At 36.1% G+C, this 19,029-nt stretch overlaps 1 protein-coding gene across 1 annotated transcript in view; it reads left to right on the forward strand.

Moving 5' to 3' along the window:
- Positions 1-19,029, forward strand: part of DPYD (dihydropyrimidine dehydrogenase) — an 870,422-nt gene that overhangs the window by 379,866 nt on the left and 471,527 nt on the right. Inside the window, exon 12 of the mRNA XM_032155293.2 lies at positions 17,954-18,138. Coding sequence (XP_032011184.1) covers positions 17,954-18,138 — 185 coding nt within the window. The remainder of the gene's footprint in view (positions 1-17,953; positions 18,139-19,029) is intronic.

Genomic DNA, 19,029 nt, shown 5'->3' on the forward strand with positions numbered 1-19,029 from the left:
GCTTGATAAAGAGATTACATGTGGGGTAGCTAGCTGGGAGGTAAACAGGTGTTTATAGTGCTGACAGAACTCACAAATGTAGAAGACAGAAGAGATCTGAGTGAAATGGTGGTGTGTTGAATTTGGATTTGCTATTGAACAACTGAAGCAGGGGACTAGAACTAAGGAAATAGAGAATGACTGAAAACAGACATTGGGAATTATTACACATCATCTTCCTGTCTTTTCACTACTATACCTTAATGCCTACAGCAGGAGCTATTCATTGATTTAATTAATTAATGAAAGGTGTTATAGCCTATCATTTAAATAACAGCTTCTTAAAAGTGTGATTAAAGAGTATATGTGGCATTGATTCTGGAAATCCAGAAGCCTGTCATATTCCATAATATGAAGAGAAAAAAAGTCAGCTTTTGTCACTGTTGATTTTCTGATGGTAAATATTTTAAGGAGGTTATGACATCAAGGGACAGTTTTATTCCATGGTACTCTCTCTACCGCCCGTCCGCTTTTTAATAATACACACGATTCCTCATGTGCTGCCATGTTGTTTTAAAATGTCCGAATAATAACATTGATAGATCCTGTGTGCCGATTGCCAAATGATGAAAATGAACTATTTTTGTCTTCTTTGTACAGTGCTTTGCTTTTAATTGTATTTTGGGCAAGAAGAATTTTCAGGAACCTAACTGAAACACTGTACATGTTTCAAAAATTGTTCTGATTATCAGAAATATTTTTGCTTGGTTGAAAGATTTATCATCTTTCTACTATGAAATATGCTGTGCAGGGTGAGGATGAAGTGGTGGAATCTAGTGTAAGTACTGGCAGTTCTGCAGAATAACTATCCAAACTAATGGAATCCTTGCACAATTTTTCTTTGGGATTATTTTGAAAGGGTGGAGATGATGAGGAGGGAGGTCAAAATGATAACCGTGTTGAACGTGATGGGGAATCAACATCACATCACTTACAACTGCCTTAGACATCCATTTGAAGCACAACATGATATTTCTGTAATTATTTTACTTCCCTCTAATAACTGCATAGGAATAGGTTTGTTTCCCCAGTGAATAGCTCTGCTCAGAGCCTTTCCTTATCTTTATTTTCCAGGTTTCACTAGTGGTTGATATCATATGCATTCTTACAGGAAGACAGTGGATAAATCAGTAGTTTTCCATCAAATTAAAGATTACATACAATAAGTAGAGCAGTGGCATGTAACAAGTTTTGTTAGGGAAAGAAGGTAGAAAATGGAAAAAAATAACGTAATTGTTTCAGAGAACAGAAATCATAAAACGTAGCCGATGGTTTTGAACACACAGTGAGTGTAATAGATGTATTTAATGTAATAGATACAGTGAGTATAATAGATAAACTGAGCTTTATTGACCACAGCCTATAATATTTTTCTTTTAAAAACTAGTTAGCTTATAGTATAGTAAAAGGTTATTCTGAAACCTAACATGCTGGTGAAATGTTAAACTAAACTAAGCTGCTATGAGATGTAAAATCAAGATGTAAGATATAATTAAATTATAAAATGATAATATAGAGTATAGTAAGGTTCTTAATGATATGTACTTTGTATTGCAGAGTGAGATTATTATTGTTAATTACTTCGTGTTTGTGTTCTTGACTCAAAGCACAATATAAATAGGACAACATCCCTATCTAAAATATTCTCGTTAAATTAGACATTTGGCCGAGCATGGTGGCTCACACCTGTAATCCCAGCAGTTTGGGAGGCTGAGGCAGGTGGATCACTTGAGGTCAGGAGTTTGAGACCAGCTGGCCAACATGGTGAAACTCTGTCTCTACTGAAAAACCAAAAATTAGCCAGGTGTAGTGGCACGCGCCTGTAATCCCAGCTACTCGGGGGGGCTGAGGCAGGAGAATCACTTGAACCCAGGAGGCAGAGGTTGCAGCAAGCCAAGATCATGCCACTGCACTCTGGCCTGGGCAACAGAGTGAGACTCCATCTCAAAAATATAAGACATTGACCTGCATATATGCTATTGTATAAATTGGAAAATTACATTAAATCTTATTCAATATCTACTCCCAAAGTATGGAAGCTACTCAATTCAAATGTAATATACTGCCATCGTTGGAGGAGGAAACCAGTATTAATGTTAACATCCATTTGGGGGTCCTGCCTTTAATCCAGTATGTGGATTAATGCTAACCAGGGCTAATCATTTTTTCCTCTTTAACAACCATACTTGTTATATTTTATAATTCTAAATCTCTTTAAAGTGTTTTCAAGACGTACCTGACCATTTTTTCCATAAAAATATGTGAAAGAACGGCAAACATATTGTATAGTAAGTGTTTGCCAAATATCCAGTGATTTTCCAAGCCCTCCTCAAAGTGTATTTACAATTCGTTTGGTTTAACATGACCCAGTGTTTCTCCCTATATTTGCATACTGTTGCCAAATGAACTTTACATCACCAGTCTCATCACATTACTCTCATACTTTGGAATCTAAAACTATTGTTCCCTGATGGTGGGATTAAAACCAAATGCTTCAATTTAATTTTGACATCCTTCTAATCTGCCCTCCTACATACTTGTGGGATGTTACTTCCCATTCTTTCATTCTGTATTTATTATATGTGTTTTGTATTAATTATATGAGATTCTTTTAGGTTCTCTAAAGTTCACAAAAATGAATACATTGTCCCCATCTGCAGGAGCTTGCAGTCTAATAAAGGAGGAAAGATGCATGCAAATAAAGTTACCTTTAGGTAGAAAGTGACTCAGGAGAAACAGATAAATTGCTGGTGTAACATACAGGGTAGAGAGATGACTTCCAGCAGCAAGAATTGAAAGGTTTTGTGGAGGCAGTGACATTTATAATAGTTGAGGATTGGGTAGGAATTAGGAGAACAGAGACAGGGATTGAAAGCACATTCCAGTTATAGTAAACAGGCTGGATAAATACATGGGGGAGTTTCTTTGTCTAGATTATAAGGTATATGAGAAATAATAGAGTAAGGGTGGAAAAACATATCATTGCTAATTCATGAAATGTTTTTAGTGTTTAGCTATGTGAACTTTATTCCAGAATTGTGGTACTGGAAATCTAAAGAGGCATGTAGATTAAATATGTTTGCTACACACACATAGGGACCATGTAGTTAAATATGCTTCTCCTTTTTGATTCTTGCTCTTCTATTTCACTCTGTATATCTTATATATTCTGAAGTATATTGACCGTACCACTGCAGGGTACTTTATTTATATTTTAACCCAAAGATCCAGCACAGTCCTTAACTCAACAAATATTCACCAAATGGATGAATGAGTGAAGAGATGAATAAATGGTTGAATGAAAAGAATGAAGTGACTTATTCTAAATGTCTGTACTGAAAATTAACAGTAAGAGCAAAATCATGTGAAAGTGTTGTATTTGTGAGGTGTCATGAAGGCCAGCCAGCCCTCCCTCTGTTCAGGGAATGGTCAGACGCTGGACGCTTTCTCTTTGCATTGAGAATGGTTTCCTAAGACTGGTCATCCTGCTTCTACTCTCACTTCCATATAATCCTACCAGAATGAGCTTCTAAACAGAGATTATTTAATTTCTTTTTTTTGTTCTAAACCTACCAATGCTGTCCTATTTTATTGTAATAAACTTCTTACCACAATTAATAACACGCTTCTTGGTTTGGCCCCTGCCTATTTCTCAGACTTCCTCTCTTGTCTCACTTGCTTTCCTTCACCCACATAAAACCTTCCTTCTACTCCTCACGTGCTATAACTGCATCTCATCCTTAACACCCTTGCCACCGTTCCCGCTTCTTGGAATAATCTGCCTGTAAGTCATCACGTGACTGGTTCATTCTTATCCTTTATGTTTTAGCTCTGATGCCATCTCATCAAAGAGGTGCCCTCTGACCCTCCATAATTGCTATGATCTAAAGCACCCCTTCTGCTTCTCACATCCCTCATCTTATACTAGTCTCTTTCATGTAACACTATTCATAACCATTTTCACTATCATATAGTTCACTTACTTGTTTACTTTTCATTTTTTATCTTCTGCCAGATGAAATTGACAACACGCAAGGATGGGTCTCTTATCTGTGGTTTACTACAGTGCCTACAGCAGGATTTAATACATGAGAGACCAAAAAAAAAATTTTTTTTGCTAATTGAATGAATGAAGGCAAGGTAATGCCTTGCTTTTTTTCCTATTAAAAATTATCAAACACCTAGGAAGAATAGCTTGTATACACTGTCTTATGTCTTTGCCAGATACTTGGTCCATAACTTCAGAATTCTGTTTTTTGTCTTTACAATTTAACTGCAAGTGTCACCTTTTTATGGTTCATTGACCTCCACGTCATCAATCTATTTACCTACATTATATTTCTTTTGTATTTGATACTGTTGAAATTACCTCTTTACTTGGCTTGTGTGGCTCAGAAATATTTTGATTCTCATGTAACTCTGAGGAATTATTCTCTAACTTTAGTTCAGGTTATGCTTGCTGACACTTTAAAAATAAGTGAGTGATTCTATTGTCACCTGTTTTTGCATTCTTTCTTTGGTAACTTTACCCAGCCTTGTGATTTATTTGATCCTAAGTTGCAGTGCCCTCATCTGAGGTCTAGGCGTGTATCTCCAAATGCTTCTGTGGATTTTTCAGGCATTTTCCAACTACAAATGTAGTTGATTTCTAGTGAGGTTTAAATACTAAGGGTGTGACCTCGGTGACTTATCTCAGTCTCACATTCCTCAACTATAAAATTGAGATATACCTATTTTGTGAGGATCCAAAGAGATAGTATATACAATGCCTAGCCTAGAACCAGCTACATGCTGATGAAAGCACTCAATAAATGTTTTCCGTTATTACCAGTTTTATCCCCATTAGATATAGCCTTTGCCAATGTTGATATTTCTTGAGTGCATGATAATACAGCTAGTTCTCTATGTAAAGAAACTATACTTTTGAATTGCACATTTACTTATGTACTAAAATTGTTTAAACAAAATTCTACTGTGTGTTTTAAGTTTGCATTGAAGTGTGCCTACTGACGATTGACAAGGAAAAAAAAGCCATAAGATGGATATCAAAAAATAACATTAATGAGCTGCTAAAGCTAAAATTACAGGAACTTATGAAATTGGTTAAACATAAAAACCATTAAACTGTTTACTGAAGCTTCACAGATATACTGCAGCTAATGAGCATTTCTGCTATTTAAATAAGCCCAAATTGAACACACATTACATGGATACATAATTAGTCATGGCAGTCAGACACACATAGACTTACTTTTAAAGCTCTATTTAGGGAATCTTTTCCATTTGATTTATTTTGTTAATTAAAATATTTTTCAGTGTTCACTTATATTTTAATAATATTGTTTTCACAAGCAGTATAATTTACTACTGGTTTCCTATTTGTTTTTATTTTTCCGTTAAATGCAGCAAATGGGAACTTTATATGAAACATTTTTCTTAACCCCTTTCAGTAGTTGTTTATATCATTTGATGACATAATTCAGCATTTAAAAAATTTTGTTTGCTGAGAAGTATACAAAAAATATTTCCATACCCTTTCTATTTTTTCACTGTCTCATAATTATCAAGAAATATTAAGCACCCAAATGTGCATAGAATTATAATGATTATGGTCCAAACCAGATTAAAGGATGATCTATTCCTTCAAGGAGTTTGCAGTCTTAAAGAGATGGTATCATTGAATTTAAATAAGCAAATCAAAGGACAGCATTTGGGAATCCAACAGAGAATTTGAAAACAATTTCCATATATTTACTTCAAGGACATTGACCTCCTGAAGGAGATCTCTTCCAGGTAAAATGAAATCCAATGTTCAAGGGGTTCAGCGTCTTAAATAGATAGAATTATTTCAGAGAAATAAGCAGATCAAGGTGAAGTGCTTGGACTATTTTAATTCTGAATTGGTTTGTTGGTCAGTTTAGGAAATGAAAATGAAACTTCCAATAGAATACAAACAACACAAAAGGAGTGGCTATAGGCTATTATTGACATCCATCTTTTCCATTCAACTTGGGGAGCCTAAGTTTATCCTGAACAGGGTGAGGGAGAAGATCAGATCTGTACTTTACCCTGACTGAATTCTACTAGCATATTCAAACTGAAAATTATCTAACCATAGCAGTAGGAAAATCAAATAGTTAAACTGATCAAAAGAAATTCACTATGTGCCCATTCCTCCCTAGTCAGTATGTTTGTCAGTGTAGAAACACTTTTCCTCTGCACACTGAACTGACTCTCTAATTGTGAAAATAAGACCTACAAGAAAAATAACTAAGATGGAATAATATGAATGCTAAATAAATGGAATGGACAAATACTACATTGTTTGACCAAAAGACATATATTAGATTCCGCTTATATGCCAATTATATGCTGGATGCTGGGGGGAAGTAGCTGACTTAAATAAGTTATCTGAACTTAGGAGTAGTAGAGGTAAAACAAATAACTGAAATAAAGTCACATAGTGCCTAGTGTAACAGAAAGTTGTTAGTGGTTAATTCACCAGAAAGGGGGAAAAAAAAAGGTTTCATTGGAAAGAATGCTCTCAAGGCTGAATCTGTGAAGCTAGCCAAGACTAGAATTCTTTGCTGTTCCTGTCTTCATTTTAGTTATTCCCATGATCCCCAATGCTGAATTTTAAGAGACTGTGGTGAGTCTATTTATTCTGGCTTTCTCTTGCCCCCACACCCAAAGTCAGAAGCAGCAGGACTTTGGAGACAGAAATAATTGGATTCAAATACTGCCTCTGCCACCTCTTGGCTTTATTGAGGATGATAATATCCACCTTCACGGGTTCTTTTGTGATCTAATAAGATATTCCATGGAAATATCCAGCAGTATGCCTGCCATGTACTAGAGATCCATAAGTGCTGATTGATTATTTTTTCTAACATTCTTCTTTAGTTGACAGTGACGTTAATGGAATGTAAGAAGTAACTAGGATAAAATTTTCATTGGATGGATTGGCACAACATGTTAACTGACTGGGTGTTGAGATATTTGGAAATAAGATTCAAGGATTATACTAAGATTTGTAAGCTCTATTTTTAGTTTTGAAGAAGAGAACGGGGCCAGATGCAATGGCTCATGCCTGTAATTCCAGCACTTTGGGAGACCGAGGCTGGTGAATCACTTGAGGTCAGGAGTTTGAGACCAGCCTGGCCAACCTGCTGAAACCCCATCTCTACTAAAAATACAAAAAGTAGCTGAGCGTGGTGGCAAGTGGCTGTAATCCCAGCTACTTGGGAGGCTGAAGCACGAGAATCACTTGAACTTGGTAGGTGGAGGTTACAGTGAGCGGAGGTCATACCACTGCACTCCAGACTGGGCGACAAGAGTGAGACTCTTTCTCAAAAAAAAAAAGAAAAAGGGAATAGAAAAAAGCAGCAATGATGATTAAAAACTCAGCATGAGGACAGGTGGGAAGCAGAAAGTATGATGTCATGGAAGCCAGGCTAAAAGACTTCCATGAGGAGGAAGTGGTTATCTTTTGAATTTTGCTGAGAAATCAAGGAGCACAACAAGGGGGAGGCACATTAGGTGCCTATCGAACAACTTTGCCTTTGCATGACCCTGAGAGTAAGGACCTCCTTAAATTTTGTTCATTGTCTGCCTCACTCACCTCACCCTATTTCAGGCTGTGAAGCAAGATGATCACTGAGAAGAATCACTGGACTTGGCAACCTGGAACCAATTAATCATCTCAGTGAAAAGAGTTTTAGTGAAGCTTTTGAGGCAAATGCAGATCTGGAATGGTTTTAAATTGGGAGGTACTACTGTACATGTATGTACCTACATATAGGAAACCTCTAATTTGTACAGAGTGGCTGGTAATAGAGAAGAGAGTGGATATAGTGTAAGGGGCAAAATTCCTACCAGGTCAGAGGAGAGGATTCTTGGGCCCATGTGGAGAGACTGGCTTCTGATAGGAGGGACAGTTCCTTAGTGGTATTAAAAAGGAAGAGAGAGATTGAAGGTATAGATCCAGTAGGTTTGTAGTTTTGCTGATGGGAAGACAAGAGAGTTCTCATGTGATAGCTTTTATATTCTCTGTGAAATATGAGAGAAGGCCTTCTCCTGACAGTGGGGGCAAAAGAAAGGAGTCGAGTCTGTAGAAGGTTTGAGGAGTGAAGCAAAGGTAAGATATGTTCACAATGAGTGGAGGAGGTGAAAGAGTAAGGTCACCAATAATAAATCATGAGATGGGAAGGCCCAGAGGAAGCTTGTGAACTGAGTTTTGGATGTGATGATTTGGAAGGGACATTAGAGCATACAGGTTATAATCTTAAACAGGCATCCAGAAGTTCCAGAATAAAAGGAAGAACTCAAGGGAGAGTTTGAGGCCATCTTTATAGAGATGAAATTGAAGGCCCTAAATGACTATGATTTCTGACAGAGAAAGTGCAGTGGACTGAATATTTGATAGCCGAGAGAAGGAAAATGAAGAGGTGAGAAAGGGCTAGAGCCCAAGAAGGACAGTTTAAAGATAAGCAGAGCCAGGGTAGAGGAGCATTCTGCAAATCAAAGATCAAAATTAATGCCATTCAACTGTTGGATGCTACAGAAAGGCAAAAGAGCTGAAGAATAAGGTCACAGAATTTGGTGACCGTGGAGACCATACTTTCATTCGAGGAATAATTTGGTGGTGAGACAAGTAAGCAGTCCAAGTATATGACTGAGAAATTCAGTAAAGGAAGATATAAGAATGGCAGTGAGAAAAGATAACCATGTCAAAAACAAAGTTTTTCTCAAATTGGAGAGGAGAGGAGAAAATGACACATACAATATACTAAAAAGAGACAGTATTTGAGGACCTGGAGGAGCAGGAAGGTGCAGAATCAAGGTTACCTTCTGAGAGACTGGCAGAAGGAAAACGATGAATCTTCACTGTGGAGAGCATACTGATTAAAGTACTGAGAAGTGAAAGGGAGATGTGAAGACAAAGCTCAAGCCATCCAGACTTGATATTCTTAGTTGGAGGCATTCTCTGGTTCTGGCCCTTCCTTACCCCAGGTTATTCTATTTAAACAGAACTCTGATATCCTGGCCTTGTAATTCGAATTTATTTTGATCTTGCTGAGATTTTGCTTTCAGCTCTGAGTTACTGAGATTACTGCCTCAGCTCACCTTTTAGTTTCATTGTGATTTGGTCCTAGTGGGTAATAGCTTATGTAAAATTAAACAACAAGGACATAGATGAATTCGTCTATGTTTTCAAGGTATTATTTTATTGTAAATGTTGAAAGTTTTTATTCCCCCCATTATTTTATAACACATCAAACTCTCCAAAGAATACTAATAATCCTTCTTCATTATGATATCTGTTGTATTATTTTATTGTTTATGGAGAATTAATTTATATTTGTGTACTAAAATATAACATTCTTGACATCTTTTTATAAAAACTGAGAAATATACTTGTCATATGCTTGTGGGTTTCTCTTTTACATATATGACAGCACAGCTACATCAGTTTAATTGACCTTGGCAATCTGCATCTGCTAGTGATGTGTCCCTGAGGGATGGTTTCTGCAATTTTAAGCTGTGGCTTATTGAAGAACTTGTGTGTCACAATACCATTAAGTCTGTATAAAAAATCATTTCATGCATAGCATTAAATTGACTAAAAGTTCCAATTTCAAAACCATTTCTTGTTATAAAGCTACCTCAGAGTGTCTTTGTTTTTTAAATAAGCTCATTTGAACATAGTAGTAATTAAAGCAGAAAATTAACATAAATCTTGAATGTTTGGTATGAATTAAAGACGTTTTCATTCTTTATAAAGACTGCATAAAATTCCAGGCACCATATCATTTAACAAATTTCTCTTCCAATTGCAGAATAATATAGACTGTGAATAAGCATGTTTTGGGATTCTTTTTCAAGTTCTTTTTCTGTTCAACTATGGAGCTCCTGGGACATATGCCACAGTCTCCATCAAGATGCAATCTCATGGAAATCTGAGAAAGCTGTGCATGAACATAACAGAAAATCCCCCCCATTTTATAAACAAGAAAGGAATAATACAATCCTTTATTAATATTCATTTAACACTTCAGAGGAAATGGCAAGCAGTTATTTGGTTTGCAAATGTAAATATACATTTTTCATCCACTTATGCTTTCACTCCTTCCAAGCTGGGTAAAGACAGAACAGAAGATTTGCTTCTGAGATTTATTTTTATTGTATTCCAAGTTAAATGTATCAGCAGAGATGTAAAAGAGCTCTAAGGAGTTCATAGAAGAACAGTTACAATGATGAGGATGATAGTTTTCCTCATAAGGAGCAACTAAATAAATGAATTCCTTTCTTAGAAATTATGAATAACATGCATGTGGATTTTTTCACTGAATCCTTGATTTGAGTTCTAAGCTGAAAAAAATGATTAAATAATTAAAATAATGGCTATATTTTAAAAGAATAGTTGAAATTAGGAAAGGTATTTAGCTCCATAATCAGATTTAACAAAGTTTCAGTAAATTCATATATAGTATGAATCAAAAAATTCATGTTATATATGAATATTACATGTGCTTAGAGTCTACTATATGTACAAGGAAATGATCCTAACCATTTAATATTCCAGTTGTGATACAGTCATTCTTGGTGCTTAGGGCTACTGAAAGAAAACATTACTGACCCACTGTAGCATTGCTTATATTTATAAATGTTGTCCATGTTCTACTTTCTTAGTGATCTTTTTGTAGATACTTGATAAGCCAAATATTGGGTATTAAAATATATACAGATGGTCTCTATTTTGATTGATGTTGGTAACCTCATAACCAGCTGTGTGATCTGTCAGCTTTTTCTTTTTATTTCTGGAATGAAATTAGAACATGTTAAACTTGAAGGTCTCCAAAATGAGCAGGAGGAAATTTGGTAGTTAATTTTCAAAAGGAGACTGAGATGATTTTTAATATGAAAGAAAATCCTTTTTCTATTTTAGAATAGAGTATCAAAGAATTGTTTGATTTTTAATGAAGTTAGCCGGATATTGCAAATGATAAAATAATTAAAGCAGTTGATATTCAGGTTTAAGACTTCAAAGGATAAATAAATCAAATATTGTGGAAAGAAAGCTTATTTTTAAAAGTATACATGAGTATTATGAATGTTTAGGGATACATAATAACACAATGCATATACAATAGAAATGCCCATGAGCAGAAGAGTGCTTTTGAATTGACAAATAAATGCCCCTAGGGTGGCTTATGATGTTGGTGCTAAATATTTTAAGAAATGTAAAGTTACTTATTAAACTCAGAGTAACATTTCCTGACTACTTATTGACCGCGTTTGTGACAGGTGGAGTGTTAAAGCGAATTGTTCTGTGTACATTTTTTGCATCCTAAAATATGGTAAAGCACATTCTTCAAGAACTTCAATTTAATTTGTGAACCATTTGTTCAGCACCTCCTGTGTACAATTCACTGTGCTCAAGTGAAGATTCAAATTTTATGAAGCCTGAAGTGTATACAATTTGAGAGCTCTTCTTTAAGAAAAGAAAAATTCATAGATTTGAAATTAGGCACAAGGCTTTGAAAGAGTCCCATAAAGTGAGGGACCCTACTTAAGCTTCAGTAACTTCGCAATAAAGTTATCCCTTCACATCTAGGGGAGCTTAGTTCCAGGATCCCCCATGGATGCCAAAATCCATCTATGCTCTCAAGTCTGTTATAGAAAATAGTATATTATTTGCATATAATCTACACATATCCTCCCATATACTTTAAATCATCTTTGGATTACTTATGGTATATCTAATACAATGTAAATGCTGTATATATAGTTGATATACTATATTGTTTAGGGAATAATGGAAAGAAAAAAGTATGTACACGTTCAGTAAAGACATAAACATTCTATTTTTTTCCCAAATATTTTCAATGCACAGTTGATTGAATACTCAGATGTGGAACCCACAGATATGGAGGGCTGACTGTAAACATGTCTTTGACTCTAATTGATGTTGTGGGACTCAGAGATAACTAAGGAATTATTCCTACCCTGCTCAAGCATAGAATGAAATCCGTACTTAAATTTCAAGGATATTCCTGTGAAACATGAGATAAATGTAAAAAAAAAAAAAAAGCTTTGATCTCCTAGTGATAAAATTTTGAATTTCTTATCTTTTTATTTCAGATCTCTTGTAGGCCAAAGTTTTGGAAACATAAGGTCATTTCTGATAGAACAGAATTCATTTTTACCCCTTGCCTCTATTTCTAAAGCTCATTACATATATCATTCAATGATGATGTTTTACAGTTGCCATTATTAAAATAGGTTGAATTGATGAGCCATACTCACTATTGACTTTCTTGCAACTCAAGTAACTGTCAACAGATAGTAGTGATGATCTGTTATGCAGTGGGGAACAAATGATAAAGGTCTCTTTTCATGTGACCTTTAAAAACATTAGAAAAATTTCCTTAAAATGCCATTCTGCTTTGAAAATAATTACATGAATATTTAATTTTCCTTTCAATGAAAGATGAAAAAACAAATAGAAACAGTAGAAGATTTTAAAATAAAAACCTGAGTATGATAGCATTGACCCATCTGCTCATTCATTCATTCATCCATCAATCCAATTGAGTGTCCTCTGCTCCAAGAACCGTAGTGTGCTCTGTAGAACACAGGCAAGCAGTGTGGACAAATTCCTGTTCTCATGGAACCTACGATCTTGTGGGAAAAACACAATCAACAGTAACCCCTCAATACTTTTCTACAACTCTAACATTCTTTAAGTAGAAAGCTACAAATATATACCAATGTTTATTTTATTTCTATGTTTTTTTCCTCTATTTTACTCAGAAGAAACTGGTTTTAGGTGTCAAAAATAACGTTTTTTATATTTGGCTATTTTGTGTTATACTTGATTCATAAATCAATTCAACAACTAACTTTTCTGTTCCCAAATCTCCCAAGCTCTCTTCCTTCAGTTTAAGTTGTTACTAATATTTTCTCTTTGGAGTTGGAGTAAAGAATAAGGCCCTTAGTCTGTCTCAGATGCTGTGCTTAAAAATTATGACATTGCCTAGAGAGAATATTTTATCCTAAACACGGGCTTACTCAGTTTACTCCATCAAATAGGGTGTTGTCCACCTTTCTTCATTTCTTCTCTTGCTCAACCCTTTCTCTAAATTGCATCCATTGATCTCTTCCAAATGTCAGGATTATGATTTCAGAATGTTCGTTAGATATTTTTCTTAAAGAAACACAACCTCCAGTTTTTGCCCATTCAGTATGATATTGGCTGTGGGTTTGTCATAAATAGCTCTTATTATTTTGAGATACATCCCATCAATACCTAATTTATTGAGAGTTTTTTGCATGAAGGGTTGTTGAATTTTGTCAAAGGCCTTTTCTGCATCTATTGAGATAATCATGTGGTTTTTGTCTTTGGTTCTGTTTGTATGCTGGATTACATTTATTGATTTGCATATGTTGAACCAGCCTTGCATCGCAGGGAGGAAGCCCACTTGATCATGGTGGATAAGCTTTTTGATGTGCTGCCGGATTTGGTTTGCCAGTATTTTATTGAGGATTTTTGCATCGACGTTCATCAAGGATATTGGTCTAAAATTCTCTTTTTTGGTTATGTCTCTGCCAGGCTTTGGTATCAGGATGATGCTGGCCTCATAAAATGAGTTAGGGAGGATTCCCTCTTTTTCTATTGATAGGAATAGTTTCAGGAGGAATGGTACCAGCTTCTCTTTATACCTCTCGTAGACTTCGGCTCTGAATCCATCTGGTCCTGGACTTTTTTTGGTTGTTAAGCTATTGATTATTGCCTCAATTTCAGAGCCTGTTATTGGTCTATTCAGAGATTCAACTTCTTCCTGGTTTAGTCTTGGGAGGATGTATGTGTCAAGGAATTTATCCATTTCTTCTAGATTTTCTAGTTTATTTGCATAGAGGTGTTTATAGTATTCTCTGATGGTAGCTTGTATTTCTGTGGGATCAGTGGTGATATCCCCTTTATCATTTTTATTGCGTCTATTTGATTCTTCTCTCTTTTCTTCTTTATTAGTCTTGCTAGCGGTCTATCAATTTTGTTGATCTTTTCAAAAAAACAGCTCCTGGATTCATTAATTTTTTGAAGGGTTTTTTGTGTCTCTATTTCCTTCAATTCTGCTCTGATTTTAGTTATTTCTTGCCTTCTGCTAGCTTTTGAATGTGTTTGCTCTTGCTTTTCTAGTTCTTTTAATTGTGATGTTAGGGTGTCAATTTTAGATCTTTCCTGCTTTCTCTTGTGGGCATTTAGTGCTATAAATTTCCCTCTACACCCTGCTTTGAATGTGTCCCAGAGATTCTGGTATGTTGTGTCTTTGTTCTCGTTGGTTTCAAAGAACATCTTTATTTGTGCCTTCATTTCATTATTTACCCAGTAGTCATTCAGGAGCAGGTTGTTCAGTTTCCATGTAGTTGAGCGGTTTTGAGTGAGTTTCTTAATCCTGAGTTCTAGTTTGATTGCACTGTGGTCTGAGAGACAATTTGTTATAATTTCTTTTCTTTTACATTTGCTGAGGAGTGCTTTACTTCCAACTATGTGGTCAATTTAGGAGTAGGTGTGGTGTGGTGCTGAAAAGAATGTATATTCTGTTGACTTGGGGTGGAGAGTTCTGTAGATGTCTATTAGGTCCACTTGTTGCAGAGCTGAGTTCAATTCCTGGGTATCCTTGTTAACTTTCTGTGTCGTTGATCTGTCTAATGTTGACAGTGGAGTGTTAAAGTCTCCCATTATTATTGTGTGGGAGTCTAAGTCATTCCCTTTGAAAACGGGCACAAGAAAGGGATGCCCTCTCTCACCACTCCTATTCAACATAGTGTTGGAAGTTCTGGCCAGGGCAATCAGGCAGGAGAAGGAAATAAAGGGTATTCAATTAGGAAAAGAAGAAGTCAAATTGTCCCTGTTTGCAGATGACATGATTGTATATTTAGAAAACCCCATCATCTCAACCCAAAATCTCTTCAAGCTGATAAGCAACTTCAGCAAAGTCTCAGGATACAAAATCAATGTACAAAAATCACAAGCATTCTTATACACCAATAACAGACAAACAGAGAGCCAAATTATGAGTGAACTCCCATTCACAATTGCTTCAAAGAGAATAAAATACCTAGGAGTCCAACTTACAAGGGATGTGAAGGACCTTTTCAAGGAGAACTACAAACCATTGCTCAATGAAATAAAAGAGGATACAAACAAATGGAAGAACATTCCATGCTCATGGGTAGGAAGAATCAATATCGTGAAAATGGCCATACTGTCCAAGGTAATTTAAGGATTCAGTGCCATCCCCATCAAGCTACCAATGACTTTCTTCACATTATTGGAAAAAACTACTTTAAAGTTCATATGGAACCACAAAAGAGCCCGCATCACCAAGTCAAAACTAAGCCAAAAGAACAAAGCCAGAGGAATCATGCTACCTGACTTCAAACTATACTACAAGGCTACAGTAACCAAAACAGCATGGTACTAGTACCAAAACAGAGATATAGACCAACAGAACAGAACAGAGCCCTCAGAAATAATGCCGCATATCTACAACTATCTGATCTTTGACAAACCTGACAAAAACAAGAAATAGGGAAAGGATTCCCTATTTAATAAATGGTGCTGGGAAAACTGGCTAGCCGTATGTAGAAAGCTGAAACTGGATCCCTTCCTTACACCTTATACAAAAATTAATTCAAGATGGATTAAAGACTTAAATGTTAGACCTAAAACCATAAAAACCCTAGAAGAAAACCTAGGCATTACCATTCAGGACATAGGCATGGGCAAGGACTTCATGTCTAAAACACCAAAAGCAATGGCAACAAAAGCCAAAATTGACAAATGGGATCTAATTAAACTAAAGAGCTTCTGCACAGCAAAAGAAACTACCATCAGAGTGAACAGGCAACCTACAGAATGGGAGAAAATTTTTGCAACCTACTCATCTGTCAAAGGGCTAATATCCAGAATCTACAATGAACTCCAACAAATTTACAAGAAAAAAAAAAAACCCCATCAAAAAGTGGGCAAAGGACATGAACAGACACTTCTCAAAAGAAGACATTTATGCAGCCAAAAAACACATGAAAAAATGCTCATCATCACTGGCCATCAGAAATGCAAATCAAAACCACAGTGAGATACCATCTCACAACAGTTAGAATGGCAATTATTAAAAAGTCAGGAAACAACAGGTGCTAGAGAGGATGTGGGGAAATAGGAACACTTTTACACTGTTGGTGGGACTGTAAACTAGTTCAACCATTGTGGAAGTTGGTGTGGCGATTCCTCAGGGATCTCAAACTAGAAATACCATTTGACCCAGGCATCCCATTACTGAGTATATACCCAAAGGATTATAAATCATGCTACTATAAAGACACATGCACACGTATGTTTATTGCGGCACTATTCACAATAGCAAAGACTTGGAACCAACCTAAATGTCCAACAACGATAGACTGGATTAAGAAAATGTGGCACATATACGCCATGGAATACTATGCAGCCATAAAAAATGATGATTTCATGTCCTTTGTAGGGACATGGATGAAGCTAGAAACCGTCATTTTCAGCAAACTTTTGCAAGGACAAAAAAGCAAACACCGCATGTTCTCACTCATAGGTGGGAATTGAACAATGAGAACACATGGACACAGGAAGGGGAACATCACACACTGGGGACTGTTGTGGGGTGGGGGGAGGGGGGAGGGATAGCATTAGGAGATATACCTAAGGCTAAATGACGAGTTACTGGGTGCAGCACACCAACATGGCACATGTATACATATGTAACAAACCTGCACGTTGTGCACATGTACCCTAAAACTTAAAGTATAATAATAATAAAATTGAAAAAAAAAAAAGAAACACAACCTGATTCCTCTTCCGTGACTCTTAGATTCATTAGAATGCAGCATATTTAGCAAATAATTGCAAAACTACTTTACAGAGCAATTTCCACAAGGAATTAATGGTAATGTTTGCATTTGTTGCTTTTAACAAAGCAAAGCAGGAATTGCTGGCTAAATGTAACTATATACTGGATCCATTAAATTGCTTAATAGTAAGTGCAAATAATTTAATGAAAATGTTATATATGTTGTCTCATTTTGCTTTATAAAATGTTTTGTTGTAAAAGGGAGATTAGCCATTGACCTGAATTCATGATGTAACTTTCAAAAGTGACACATATGAACAAGTTGGGGATAATATAAGTAGTAACAGATTTGTAAAAATGATGGCTATGAATAAAGTTTTAGAAAAATGTATTTTGTATTTATTTAAAAGGTTGTACTTTCCTTCTTTATAGATCCATACTTCGCAGACATAAATGTCCGCTCTGAAACATTGACCAAATCTGTGGTCTTTAATTCCTGTATGTGAGGTGTAAAGTTATGTCAGTGCACTTCAAATGTGTTGTTAACTCCAATATTTCATTAGCTTTTCTTTTCTTTTTTTTTTTTTTTTTTTTTTTTTTTGAGACGGAGTCTCGCTCTGTCGCCCAGGCTGGAGTGCAGTGGCGCAATCTCGGCTCACTGCAAGCTCCGCCTCCCGGGTTCACGCCATTCTCCTGCCTCAGCCTCTCCGAGTAGCTGGGACTACAGGCGCCCGCCACCACGCCCGGCTAATTTTTTTTTTTGTATTTTTAGTAGAGACGGGGTTTCACCGTGGTCTCGATCTCCTGACCTCGTGATCCGCCCGCCTCGGCCTCCCAAAGTGCTGGGATTACAAGCGTGAGCCACCGCGCCCGGCCTAGCTTTTCATTTTTATAGTTTACTAAAAACAGTTGTTTGAATCCCTGGAACAATAATTAAACCATTATGTTTCTTAATTTTAAAATTATTGTTATGGAATCGTCTGTTGATTAGTCATTGTCTATTGTTTTTCACTTGTTTTTTCTAGTGAAAGAAGCCTTGAGCCCTATAAAATTTAACAGATGGGGTCTCCCAGAAGTAGATCCAGAAACTATGCAAACTAGTGAAGCATGGGTATTTGCAGGTGGCGATGTCGTTGGTTTGGCTAACACTACAGTGGAATCAGTGAATGATGGAAAGCAAGCTTCTTGGTACATTCACAAATATATACAGGTAGGCATTTGCCATCATTTCCACTTAATTCTTTTCCAATGGATAAGTGCTTCATTTATTTTTGATACTCATCTATAATAGCATTTCTGTTTGGTATATAATAAGCATATGTACAATATGTCACATACATAGTTGGATAAAAATGTTTAAATGTAGACTAGGTAGTAGAACTGTTTAATTGATTAAAAATTGGGCCAGACGGGCGTGCCACCTAACGCCTATAATCCCAGCAATTTTGGAGGCTGAAGCAGGGGGATGCTTGAGCCTGGGTGTTCAAGATCAGCCTGGGCAACATAGTAAGATCCCATCCCTACAAAAAGTAAAAAATTAGGTGGGCATGGTGGCACACGCCTGTGGTCTGAGCTTCTTGGGAGGCTGAGGTGGGAGGATCTCTTCAGCCCAGGAGGTCAAGGCTGCAGTAAGCCATGATCGTGCCACTTGCACTTCAACCTGGACAGCAGAGAGACACCTTGTCTCAGAAAAAAAAAAGAAAGAAAATTTATAATGCATTTGTACTATTTGAGTACTGTGAAGTCATTAGTCCTGATGTATTCAAAATATTTATTATTGGCTTAAATACATAGATCATACACTTATCAAATCTGATGGTATACAATATTATAGGATATATACTAGAATCTACATTAATTATAATCTTACATAGTCCAAAAAATGGTTTGATCTGTTCATTTGGACCAGATAAGGTCCTATTTTCCAAATTCTATGCACCTAAGTGGAAAGGAGACAAACATTTGATGAATTTCAGTTGTAATTTTTATTTTTTAATTTAATTTAATTTTTTTATATTTTTTGAGACAAAGTCTCGCTCTAATGCCCAGGCTGGAGTACATTGGCACGATCTTGGCTCACTGCATCCTCCGCCTCCTGGGT

The sequence above is a fragment of the Hylobates moloch genome, unplaced genomic scaffold, assembly GCF_009828535.3.
Source record: "Hylobates moloch isolate HMO894 unplaced genomic scaffold, HMol_V3 SCAFFOLD_5, whole genome shotgun sequence".
Classification (NCBI taxonomy): Eukaryota; Metazoa; Chordata; class Mammalia; order Primates; family Hylobatidae; genus Hylobates; species Hylobates moloch.